Genomic DNA, 13,292 nt, shown 5'->3' with positions numbered 1-13,292 from the left:
CCCCTTCATGATTTCCAAGTGGGAGAACTTGCAAAATAGCAGGGTGTTCAAATAATTATTTTCCTCACTATGTGTGTGTATGTGTGTGTGTGTGTGTGTATATATATATATATATATATATATATATATATATATATATATATATATATATATATATATAATATATATATATATATATATATATATATATATATATATACACACACACACACACTCTGACGTCACCATCTGGCATATTCTGAGATCGAGTGTTTGCTAGGCCTGGTGTCTTTAAAAGCTTTTCTTTGATTAACAAAGAAGTTTTCAGCCCTGAAACTTACTGCATATATCACGGTGAACTTTGATATATAAAAGGCTGAATGAAAAGTTGATTTCTCAATTCATCACCCCTTTAATTCAATGTTTCACATTGTTTGAAAGTAAATATACACAAAATAATGAGTTTTATTCTAGTGTTATTCATATTTTGAATAATTTCAATAATTTATTCAGATTTTTGTTAATTTGTTAACATTTTTATAATTTTGTTGTGTGCTTTTGACGTTTTATTGTTTTCTGAAATTGATCTATCACTTGCGAAGTACTAGGAAGTAAAAGTAGAGACACAAATAAACTGCATTTCTCTCTTTATGTAGAGTTAGAAAGAAGCTGGTCAATTCAAAAGGCTTATATAAATGAACCAGCTCGAAATATGATTAATTTTGAGTGTGTTTACATGAATTAGGGGGGTTTCAAAATTTTTATTTAGTTGTATTTATTTTAAAAATATTAGTTAAGTTTATACGTTTAAAGGGGTGATGAATTAGGAACTCAACTTTCCCTTGAGCTTTTGATATATAAAAGTAAATGGCAAAAATTTATCAGTGATGCGTTTATCAGTGACTGAGTTCTGGACTCGCACCAGAACTCCCATTTTATTCAACGAATCTCTAGACTATGTCACGTTTGCACTTTTAGTGAAAATGAAAGTGTAAGTGTTCAGAAATTGAGTTTCAATGGCAAGATTTCTGCTTTCATGCGCTCAGCATGTGTGTTATCGGCTACAATGTTCTCTGCAAACTTTTATGCCACAGTCAGTTAATATAATGCCATGAATCTAAATATAATGCCATATATCTAAATGTAATGCAACACTTTTAACAATTACTTAATCATGAGAACTATAATTGAAAAAACTACCTTAAAGAGGAAATAATACTATAGAAATAATACTATTTCAAATGCAAAGACGTAAGCCAATCACAGCAGTGGGTGATTACACTGAAGTCTCCCAGTGGACATGCCCCTTAAAATGAAGCATTCAGAGCAGAGGGCTAAAATCAGGGTAGGAAAAATGCATTTTATTTATAAATTATGACACTTTTTTTATGTAAGAGAAGCATTCTTACATTATAAGTGCCCCCAGGAAACATCATTACATAATTTAAAAAAATCATGACCCCTTTAACAGAAAAAAAGACATGAAGACAGGGTTCAAGACGAACTTTTGAAAGTAGTAACATCAGTGTCACTAAAGGAGCGAGTATACTTAAGCCGCCCACGTGATGTAATCTGCAAACGTTTTTGAGACTGCGCGGATGGTGCATGTACAACAACGCATGCACAAAAAAAACAGAAGAGACGCAAGAATCACAACAGTACTGTGTACGTGTCAAACACGACCACCTGCTGTTGAGTATAGTTTGAAAGCTGTGCGGAAACAACTGCTGTGTGCATCCGGGGGCAGAAACTGAAGTAGGCCTGGGCCTTACATTTTTGGCACCAGGACCTACATTTGGGTAGCACTTCTTCTGTAGTATCTTACTAGCCTTGATGCCAGCTGAACTCAGCCTCACCCACAACATATGAGCTCGGACAGCTCGGTCTGGACTCGATCCATAGAGGAGTGATTATGCCCGGACAGCAACTGTTCGGACCAATGAAATTGTCAGGGCGGGCTTTAGACCAGCGGTTCCCAAACTTTTTTACCTGCGCACCCCCTTCTATGTCCTGAACGGGTTCACGCACCCCCAATACCCACTTAAAAAAAAAAAAAAAAAATGTGTAGCTTTGTTTTATCGCCATATAAAGACTCATGTTTAATCATGCGCAAATAACCAGAATACAAATGACAATAACAACAACAAAAAAGTTTCAATATAATGCAACAAAGCTACGCACAAGCTTCCACTTTTAAGAGGACTTTTACATTTTCCCACTGGTTAATCAACGTGTGACAACACCGGTAATCCTGGTATCACGGACTGGGCTTTTAAATCACTAATTCTATTTAACCGAAAGGAATATATGCACACGGCTGCTCCAGCATTAATAACGGAACGAAGCAAAGCGAGTACTTTCAATGAATTTCTATGAAAGATAAGCTTTCATATGCATGAACTGAAACCACGCCAGTGCGCGCACCCTGAATTACAGCTCGGCAGTAAATGCGCGCTCTGTGCGGCCAAGAAGATTTTAGTTTCGGTTTAGAATTGGCACCGATTCGGGGGCGGGTTGCTTGAACAGTGGGTTCATTAGCCTATTATTCCTAATGAAAAACACAACACCACTTAATGACAAACTCACTTAAATAGGCACTTTTACATTTCACTTTGAAACAAAATCTTCCGCGATCATCTTGTTTTTTTTTTTATTGTATGGAAAATCCCATTTTAAATAAACAGACCGCCGTTACATTTTTCCTCTCGCGCACCCCCTGGTGGCAGCTCGCGTACCCCTGGGGGTGCGCGCACCACACTTTGGGAATCCCTGCTTTAGACCGATGGACAAATGATAAACAGTAATGTAATCATCCACATCATCAAAGGCGCTTGGGTTGAATTTGTTCTTATCCTAAACAGAGAACTTGTTCGTATTTGCATTCAAATTAGCTACAATGATCAGTACATCAAAAATATAAATGTACATCAATGACGTTCTTCATCTAGCGATTACACAGATACACATGGGAGCGTTTGAAAGCAGGTGTCTATCAGGTGTCTTTCAAACGCTCACGCTTTGGAAAAACTTTCAAACACTTCTGTGTGTTGATCATTGTAGCCAATCACAGATATATATCTGATGAGGGTGTGAACACAATGGCCAATCAGAGGTGTTTACGAATTCTGCTCAACGGCGTTCGAAGCTTCAAATTTTGTACATTTCTTTTGACAACACTAGTTTACAGTTAGCATTGCTACATTAAATCCATGATGAATATTGATGATCTGTGGATCGAAAAGCCTTCTCTAACTTTATTCGTAAATGGAACAATGTTTCTGCAGTGCTGTTTGATCTGATATGGTATAACCAAGAACGCTGCGCCAAATTTGAATTCTTCTCACTAGATCTGACACCACTGATATTAATTCAGCTGGAAATTCAAACGTTTTCTCCCTGGATCTCCCAGTGCCCTGCAGTAACTTATTCTGAGCTTGTGCTGTGTTTATTGTTCCGAGCTCATCATTTAAAGATGTATCGCAGTTTAATTCTGGTTTCATTTTGTTTGCTGTTTGGATGTTCCTCATATGGCAGCTCTCATCAGAAATGGCAGCTCTTATCAGTTAGTGGCACCAATGTGGCCTCTAACAAAAAATCTTTGCTTTGACAGGAAAAAGGGTCGCAAAATGCAACCATTTGGTCACAGTCTGGAGCCCTGAAAGATATAAAAAGATTGAGATAAGATATAAAAGGTATTTTAAGAAGATATGACTCTCCTGAATAGCTTTGATGTAGCTTTTGTTAGCAGTCCTTGAATGAGCACTGTTTTATAGCATATGTAAGACAACTGCTCAGGTAAAGTTAATGGTGTAACTGAAATGGTATTTCAGGGTTGGCCAAAATTACGATTTAAAATCAGTCAAGCTAGAAAACGATCTTCATATTTACTGGTAAATATGCTTCATATTACAGACATATAACACTACTTTCTTTGAGCCCCTCAAAACATCTTGTTTTGATGTCCTTAAGTGGGATCATATGGGGATCACCCCCTGTAATTTGCACCCTGGCTATATTCAGATCAGATTAAGTCTTTTGGAGTACATAGGAAGAACTGAAGTTTTGGATCGGTTTTGAGTTGAATGATCAGCACCACAGAATGTTATTGTATATGTGTGTGCACGCCTGAGCACATTCCACGGATCTGTTACGACATGCTTACGGCAGTTAGCAGCATTAGGATGAACAAACACCCCCTCAAATGAAACCTGTACCGAGAAAATGACTCAAGGATATCCCCTCATTCACTAGATCAGCTGCTTTTCATGCATTATGCATATCAAAGAATGTCGGCCTCTCGACCCAGGTGGAGTTCATTCATCTCTCATTAACTTGAATGTCTTAAGTTGTGTGTCTTAAACCAAAACAGAATCGTCTGATTAGAAGAGCAAGAAACAATCTGATTTCTCTTAAAATGTCTTCAACATTACTCCACTGTTAAAGGAATCATGATATGGATTTTTTATTTTATTTGAATATGTTCCCTAAGCTTATAATGTTTCAAAGTCTTTTTGCTAAAAAAATGTGAATACGAAAAAATGTTTTCAACCGTAATACTGACCCTCTCAACTGTAAAAAAAAAAAAAAAAAGTGTGACTGAAATGGTCTGTTTTAAGAAGCGGCTCCTTTTAAAGCTACACTGTGTAACTTTTTTTAGTTTATTCTTAGCTAAAAACACGTAGTTCTTTCAAAAATATATGGGCTCATTAATGTATATTTACTTCTTTCAAGTAATAAAGTATTCTCGTAAGTTTATAATATGCCATTGAAAATACATACGGGTGAGGGGTTCGGATGCTGGTCGCCATGTTGCCCCTCCATCTTGAAAGTACATTAGCCAAAGAGGGACATATCACTAAATTCAAGCTTCGCCTTTCGCGTTTTAACACTCGATGGCACCGTGTCGAATGTAAAGAGGGAGATTGCCATGTTAATCTTGGACTAAATCGGCCACCGTAGGAGTTGAAACGAAATCAGAATTGAGAGTAACAGAAACTATTATTCGCTGGATGGTCATAAACCTTTACACCGCTAGATGGGGGAAAATATCACGCATTGTAGCTTTAAGGCTTAATCTTTAAAGGGTTAGTTCACCCAAAAATTAAATGTATGTCATTAATGACTTGCACCAATGTCGTTCCACATAAGACCTCCGTTCATCTTCAGAACACAGTTTTAAGATATTTTATATTTTAGTCTTAGAGCGTATCTAAGTGTATGCACACTATACTGTCCATGTCCAGAAAGGGAATAAAAACATCATCAAAGTAGTCCATATGAGACATCAGTTAGTTTATTAGAATCTCTTGAAGCAATCCTCAAATAAAGATTCAAACGGTCATGAATCAGCGTATTGATTCGGATCGCCAATGTCACGTGATTTCAGCAGTTTGACACGCGATCCGAATCCTGAATCAATCTGTTGATTCATGACCGTTTTAATCTTTATTTGAGGATTGAAAACAAACGCGGAAGAGAAGACAATGCTGAATAAAGTCGTAGTTTTTGTTATTTTTGGACCAAAATGTATTTTTGATGCTTCAAGAGATTTTAATTAACTAACTGATGCCACATATGGACTACTTTGATGATGTTTTTATTCCCTTTCTGGACATGGACAGTATAGTGTGCATACACTAAGATACGCTCTCTGACTAAACATAAAATATCTGAAACTGTGTTCTGAAGATGAACGGAGGTCTTGCGGTGTGACGACATTAGGGTGAGACATGATTTTGACATGATTTTGCCTCTTTTTCTGTTAGGACAAGGACTGGGATCAAGCTGTCACATTCTTGCCAGCACAAGATCATAAAAAGCTGGAGAAGAAAAGGGGCCCTGGGAAAGTTGGGGTCATTGTTGGTCTGGTGATCTTGGCAGCCGTTTTGGCTTTGATCGTAGGGCTTCTGGTCTGGCATTTCCACTGTAAGTCAGTACTGCAGTCACAGACAGCATAATACCAGTGTCAGTCATGACGGTGATGATCACATGTTTGTCGGTTCATGTCTCTCTGGTGTCTGTAGTCCGGAAGGATTTGAAGTTACAGAAGATTTACACCGGCACGCTAAGGATAACAAATCAAGATTTTGTGGATGCGTATGAAAACCCAGAGAGTCCAGAGTTTCAGAACTTGGCAAAACAAGTCAAGTCTCAGGTGAGAATTAAATTAATGCTGCTTTGTTTTCACATGACAGAGAAACTAAGATGACTGTTTTTGATTTTGATTCTAATTTTTATATTTCTATTTAGCTGAAATCAATGTACTCAGAATCTACACTACTGTCGAAATATTATCTTGACTCCAGAGTTCTTGCCTTCAGGTACGTCTACATGTGATATTACCCATTTAAAAAAAAAATTGGTCATGCACCTGCTCTTAAAGTGCCGTATTATGTTCTTTTGAAAATGTCCTTTCATGTAGTGTGTAATAGCGGTTTGTGAATGTAAAAAGTCTGCAAAGTTTTAAAGAACAATGTGCACAACAAATAAAATGGTCTCCTATGCTAAACTCTCTAATGCTAAACTGCTGAAACAAGTCATCAGCAATTCAAGTCTCACTTTCTGTTACATACCTTCATAACAGTGTAATACATTTGCATAATGCCAGCCTGTTGTCTACTTTGACCCAAGCACCGAGTGCAGAAAGTAGGGGTTTAGAGAGACTGAATCTTTGCGAAATGAGATTATGCAATGTATATGACCAAAATTAAAGTTTTTTTTTTTATTACGTTGATGCATGTAAACCTATTGTAGGAATAGGTACGTATTGTAGGACTTTGTACCTTTAAAATAGCATAATAGGGGCACTTTAAGTTTAATTAGCTTGCATGTCAAGGCTTGTTCAAAGAAAAATCATGAAAAAATTAGTTCATGGAAATTAAGATGTGATTTGATGTGACGAAAAGTGTGATTTGGTCCATAGGAATTCATTGATCAGTGTCTCCGCTGTGAAATTGAAAAACACAAATTCGTGCTCCATGTGAATAGGCCTTTTTCTTATGGCTGTTACACCGTTAGATGATCAGACTCTTGAGTGTTGCCTGTTTCTGTTTCTCTGCAGTGAGGGAAGTGTAATAGCTTACTATGAGTCAGATTTTACTGTTCCAGTGGGGCATGAAGCAGCGGTGGATGAGGCTGTGAGCAAAATTAATGACAGGTACTCCGGTAAAAGCCGCAGAGTTCTGGAAGGTCCCCTCGTCTTTGATCACGTTGTGACTTCAGGTAATATAAATTCATAGTACCTACATTATATAGTTTGGATAGATGAATCTCACTAAAATATATCTAGGTCATTTTTCTGTAATCAAAATTATAATTAGCATTATTCGGTATATTTATTTGTATATTGCTTTTCACAATGCATATTGTTTTAAAGCAGCTGCAAATGCATGCTTATACATTCTAGTTCAGAGTAATCTATTATCAGAGGTGGCTTCGCAATGGCATATGTGAGAATGTACAGCTCTTAGATAATGCACATCATGCAGTTAGCTTTGTAACAGTTAAGTCAGGTTACATAAATGAGGATGATGATAATATTAATCTTAATAATATATTATATTTCCCTTGTCAGAAGAATATACAATTTAAAAACATCACAAAAGTCTTGAAACAATTACATGAGAAAGTCATCAATCTTTTCACATTTGCAAACAAGACCTTTTAAATGTCCACCCAAAGTTACCACCAATGTCCTGGGTTCATAACACCATTGTAGATGTTAGAAGAAGAATGTAATTCATTATGTATTCATGATTACAATATATAGAACATTTGGCAGTTGTGTGTAAGTTGATTCAGAGTTGGTGTCATCTAAAGCAGAGTCCTGAATAGGTCTGCTAAACCCACACCAACAGTATTTAAAGGGTTAGTTCACCCAAAAATTAACATATTTTGTCATTAACTACTCCTCCTCGCATTTTTACAAACCCATGAGACCTTTGTTCGTCTTCAGAACACAAATTCAAATGTTTTTTGATGAAATCCAAGATCCCCAACCCCCCCATTAAAGCACCGTGTGTGTGTGAGTGTGTGAGTGTGTGTGAGTGTGTGTGAGTGTGTGTGAGTGTGTGTGAGTGTGTGTGAGTGTGTGTGAGTGTGTGTGAGTGTGTGTGAGTGTGTGAGTGTGTGAGTGTGTGAGTGTGTGAGTGTGTGAGTGTGTGAGTGTGTGAGTGTGTGTGTGTGTGTGTGTGTGTGTGTGTGTGGTGCTGATGCAGATGCAGATGCAGAATCTGGCCAATAATAACTTCATAAAGTAAAATATCTAGCTTTCGACAGATCTTAGCGTAAGCATTTTGAACTGCGAGAGGCACTACAATTTTTCTGTAAGTTTAATACAGAAGGCGATCTGGTGGAAGCTTGATAATTTACTTCATAAAGTTTTTGCACAAACGCAACACTTCGCTTTCGAAGGCCTTTATTAACCCCCTGGAGCCCTGTGGAGCAGTTTTATGATGGATAGATGCACTTTTATGAACTTCAAAAATGGAACAACAATACAGTGCCATTATAAAGCTTGGAAGAGCCAGGACATTTTTAATATAACTCTGATTTTATTTGTCTGAAAGAAGAATGTCATATACACTTAGGATGACTTGAGGGTGAGTAAATTATGGGCTAGTTTTCAATTTTGGGTGAACTAACCCTTTAAAGACTACAGCTGTCAATCACTTCAGTTGAATCGCATTTGTTTACAGTGCTCAACAACAGATTGAGTACACAAAACACTGAACAAAAATAAGCATGGGACCAATTTAAATCAGTTGTCTATCAGTAGGTGCCGAACTGAGTCTAAATAGTCTTGGCACTTGGACCCGCAGTGCAGGGGTTTGGTAATCTCTAATCTTCATAAGAGGCTGGATTTAAACTGAAGCTAGTGTAGTCTCTAGTTACCTCGGGCTAAACATATTAAGATTAAGCAAATGGGAAATATATAGAGTAGCTGCTGTTTATCATTTTCAGCAATAGTCAATCATGTGAATTTGATCATCCTCCGAATCTGATTCTGGATCATATATGTATTAGCTGAATCTGATCGATAGCCATGGGTTTCTCCACACTTGAGGACGTCACCTGCTTTGTGCGCACTCGTCATTCTTTAGCTCCGCCCACACGATATTTCTTTTATAAATATAATAAAACTAAAGACTTTTCAGAGATATGAAGGATGCAATACTACTCTATAGGTACTCAAGAATGACATGAGAGTGACTGAAACTCAGTGTTTCACCCCCCCTTTAAAGACTGTTATTAGTTGAAATTGATGCAAAGTGCTTTTTTTTTTTGTATTGTGACTATTTCGATTAGTTTTTTTAATTGAGATTATTTTCAATGGTCTGCTTACAAATGGTACAACAGTAATTGATTAACAGCAACCCCCCCCCCCATATAACAAACACTACCATGATATATAAATATACTTTAAATAATATTTTTATTTATTTTGCATTTCATAAATGAGATTGAGGGGTAGTGTACTTAATTATCATGAAATAAAATGTACTAAAAAGTAGGTTTAATTTCCCCTGAGCAAACACATTTCTTTTTCTTGTGATTGTGGGGTGAAATGGGACCTGGTTCTTGACATGTTTTCTGAGATTCACCCAGATACTGATCTCTGGACTGTATGCTATCGTAGAAAACCTGAATGTCTATGATACTGAAGCACTGATGCTTGTATTCAGCCTGTCAGATCCATTATAACTATGTACATTTTTCATTAACAGCTCTGGACACGCGTTTGTTCTCACAAGCCAGGAGTGAGTTGGTCTATTACTCATATTTCTCATATGCTAAATCCTAGTTCCAAAGCCTAGTGAACTGCCTCCATAGCAAGCAATTTAAGGAATCATACGTATGCTCCGTACATGAAGGCTGTTCCATAAGGTAGCAGCATCGTCATCATCAGTATCATAATGCATTTTTTGTACAAGTTTGGTAAAAAATAAATAAATCAGAGATGGCAACATGAGGTATACAAAGACTTGAGATGTACATAGGCGGTGCACTCATTACTATGAATGGGAGAAAGTGGCTAGTCCAACCTAAAAAAAAAAAAAAAAGTACGTGTTTAGAAACAAAATGTACGAGTTTTACAGTTGATGTCAGATTTCATTGGTGATCTCAAATGTGGCATTTAATCAAAATTTAACTGAATCCTTATTAAATCATAAGCTGAAAACACAGTTTTGTGCATTGAAGAAATCATAGGTCCAAAGTTCAGTAGGTTTTGGAACAGGACCTAATTCCCTATGCACATTCATACTCATTATTGTACCGTGTATCCAGTTATAAATGTGTAAGAATAACCTTTTGTTTTCCGTATGTCTAGCAAATACAAGATTCTTCCAGCACGCCAGAGATTCTGCTGATGAGATCATTAAATCACCGGGTTTCCCTGACACCCCATATCCTCCAAACTCCTTTGTGCAGTGGCAGCTTCGGGGAGACCAAGGCTCTGCGCTAAAATTGGCTTTTGACACCTTCAACCTGGAGCAAAACTGTGGAAATGACTTTGTGAGAGTGTATGACTCATTGGTCGCCATAGACAAATTCCTTATGGCAGAGTAAGCGAATTGTGAATTGTGTTTGTGGCTGTAGTACCATCTGGTGGCTGTTTAAGCAACTGAAATATAAAGGTGTGGAATTTCAACATAATTGAAACTCACTCTCTCTCAAACAGGAAGTGTGGCTACTATTCTCCCAGTGATCCTCTAACCTTCATCTCATCTCGGAATGTTATGCTGGTCACCTTGGTAACCAACGATGCAGGAAATTTTCCTGGTTTCAGAGCTCGTATCACTCAGATCAGGCGAGATGGCGATGGTAAAGACAAATCATGGCTGTCTGAACCCAAACATAATTGACTGATTAATAGTACAGGATGCATTAATGTTATATATCTCTTACTGGTTCTGTCCAGAATTCAAATGTGGTGGTACATTGACTGGATCCTCTGGTGGTTTCCAATCACCGAATTTTCCTAATTATTATCCCCCCAACATTACATGTCAGTGGGACATCGAGGTGAGGGCCAAACACTCATGTTGAACAGTTGATGTCATGGTTAAACCTCTTGCGTAACAGATTTTACTGTTTTATGAGTTCTCATCAGTGTCTATTGTTTAAAGGTTCCTGTTGGCAAATTCATCAAGCTGAAGTTCCCCAAGTTTATGCTTTCAACAGGGTTTTCAAATTATTGCCCAGGAGATTATGTGAATATTGTTGGTAAGAGGTCAGTAATTTAGATATTTTCACAGAATTGTCTATTGTCTGATGTGATTGATCTGAAGTTCTTCAAGGGTGCTGATAAAGACAGCTGTTGTTTTTAGTGCTGTCAATTTATTAAAAACACAAAACAAATGAATTTTTCTGTACACACACTTTTCTGTAATTAATTGTGATTACAATCATTCAAGATTTTTAATTTTATATAAAAAAAAAAATTACCTGTTGCCTTCATATAGGATATAATTAATATACAGAAATTGAATAAAGTTATCAGACAATTTACAATCTTAACTACCTAAATAATAAATTAAATATAGATTAATCCTTATTAAAGCAAGAAATTTCATTAATGACAGACATCACCGCAATTTGTTTATTAGGCTAAAATGGAGTAAATCACCTTCTGAAAGTAACTTAACCCTTCAAGTAATGATTGCAAGAGATTTGTTCAAAAATGCTGATTCGTCCAGTATTAAAACAAGTGAAGTATTTTATGAGCAAGTTATTTTTTTTTATTGAATGTGGCCATTAACATTTTGTCATAACCTCTAGTAAATTAAATGTTATTAAGTTTAGTTGTCGGTTCAGAATAATAGGAGAATTGTCATTTATCCATTGTTAAACAATTAAAATATGATTCTCAATTTATCCAGCTCTAACTTTTATGCTTGTTGTTTCTTTACAGCAAATTGTGTGGGCAGCAGCCAGCGAATACTTTGGTTACCACCAACAGTAACAAGATGACTGTTGTGTTCCACTCGAATTCATCACATGTAGATCGAGGTTTTAGCGCCATTTATGAGGCCTTTGAGCCCACTGACCGTAAGTAAAGACATATAAATGGTTAATGGGTAAAAACTGGGTCACATTTTTGACCATCTTAGTGCTGTTACAGTTTTAAATGTGGTGTCAATGTGAACATTAGAAAGTGAATTCAATTTGTAAATCTCTCAGCCTGCCCGGAGCTGTTCCAGTGCGAAAACAAACGCTGTGTAAAAAAAGACATGCATTGTGACGGCTGGAACGATTGTGGTGACAGCAGCGATGAGAGGAACTGCAGTAAGTGTTCCCTGAATGGTGTCTTTGAGTCAAACACAGAATTGCCCTCTGAGTGTGAATTTGAGCTCAGACATACTGTGAATGTGATTGAATGTGGATGGTTTTGACTTCAGAATGTAACTCCAGCTTGATCCAGTGCAAAAACGGATTCTGTAAGCCCATGTACTGGCGGTGCGATGGCGTAAATGACTGTGGAGATGATACAGATGAGATGAATTGTGGTAAGACCCTTGGTCCTCTATCTTTTGCTTTTTCCTCTTCATCTCTCTCTGACTGCATCTGAAACCTGAAGAGTGCTGCCTCCATTGGCAGCATAAGAAGAAGGCATCAAGATGCATCTGAATTCTTTGTTTTTGTAACATCCTATATACAAAAATGCCTTAATCTGGTCAGATTTTGCAAGCTGCTTCATTGTGACGTCATGACGAAACATTAGCATATTTCCCACTCACTTATTGCGCGTGCAGACACCAGGGAAAACTTGAACCACCACCTCAAACACCGCAGTGGATACTGGATAGCATCATGTAAGATGTTGTACTCTACAGTGTGTTTATTGTGTTTTTTAAATTGTGTATCTGGCTAACTCGTCTTATTACTGGTTTACTGAAATACTTTTGTAAATCAGCTGTGGGGTGCAGCATTAACTAAAATTATTTATTATCATTATTTATTATATCATTTATTATGTCTATAGTTTCTATTAATTCAGATTGTCTTTCAGTCTTACTACTTTGAGTAAAGATAAAGAATGGAGCAAGAGTTTGGAAACTTTACTGTTATTCAGTCATTCACGTCAGTGCTGAGTTAACATATGTGCTGGTATTGATATAGCTCCCACCAAAAATTAGAAAAAAAACACATAGGTTAGTTGATGGATATACTTGTTAATGCTGATGGTGAGGAATAGTTGAAACATTTTGTAATGTACCTCAAAATGAGTAGCACCAATAGTTATTTCTTCGATTCAGACTCGCGCTGGGATTGTTGTGAAATCAACATCAGCATTGTTCGTTAACCTTGTA

At 37.0% G+C, this 13,292-nt stretch overlaps 1 protein-coding gene across 3 annotated transcripts in view; it reads left to right on the top strand.

Moving 5' to 3' along the window:
- st14a (ST14 transmembrane serine protease matriptase a) overlaps window positions 1–13,292 on the top strand; it is a 28,844-nt gene that overhangs the window by 4,643 nt on the left and 10,909 nt on the right. For all 3 annotated transcript variants that reach the window (XM_067419725.1, XM_067419724.1, XM_067419726.1), the window contains exons 3-14: window positions 5,745–5,904; window positions 6,003–6,133; window positions 6,229–6,299; window positions 7,040–7,200; window positions 9,705–9,737; window positions 10,310–10,544; window positions 10,661–10,803; window positions 10,901–11,004; window positions 11,109–11,212; window positions 11,894–12,030; window positions 12,163–12,267; window positions 12,381–12,488. In XM_067419725.1, coding sequence (XP_067275826.1) covers window positions 5,745–5,904; window positions 6,003–6,133; window positions 6,229–6,299; window positions 7,040–7,200; window positions 9,705–9,737; window positions 10,310–10,544; window positions 10,661–10,803; window positions 10,901–11,004; window positions 11,109–11,212; window positions 11,894–12,030; window positions 12,163–12,267; window positions 12,381–12,488 — 1,492 coding nt within the window. The remainder of the gene's footprint in view (window positions 1–5,744; window positions 5,905–6,002; window positions 6,134–6,228; window positions 6,300–7,039; window positions 7,201–9,704; window positions 9,738–10,309; window positions 10,545–10,660; window positions 10,804–10,900; window positions 11,005–11,108; window positions 11,213–11,893; window positions 12,031–12,162; window positions 12,268–12,380; window positions 12,489–13,292) is intronic.

This window comes from Pseudorasbora parva, chromosome 16 (genome assembly GCF_024679245.1).
Source record: "Pseudorasbora parva isolate DD20220531a chromosome 16, ASM2467924v1, whole genome shotgun sequence".
Lineage (NCBI taxonomy): Eukaryota > Metazoa > Chordata > Actinopteri > Cypriniformes > Gobionidae > Pseudorasbora > Pseudorasbora parva.
This window is presented reverse-complemented; position numbering and strand designations above follow the sequence as displayed.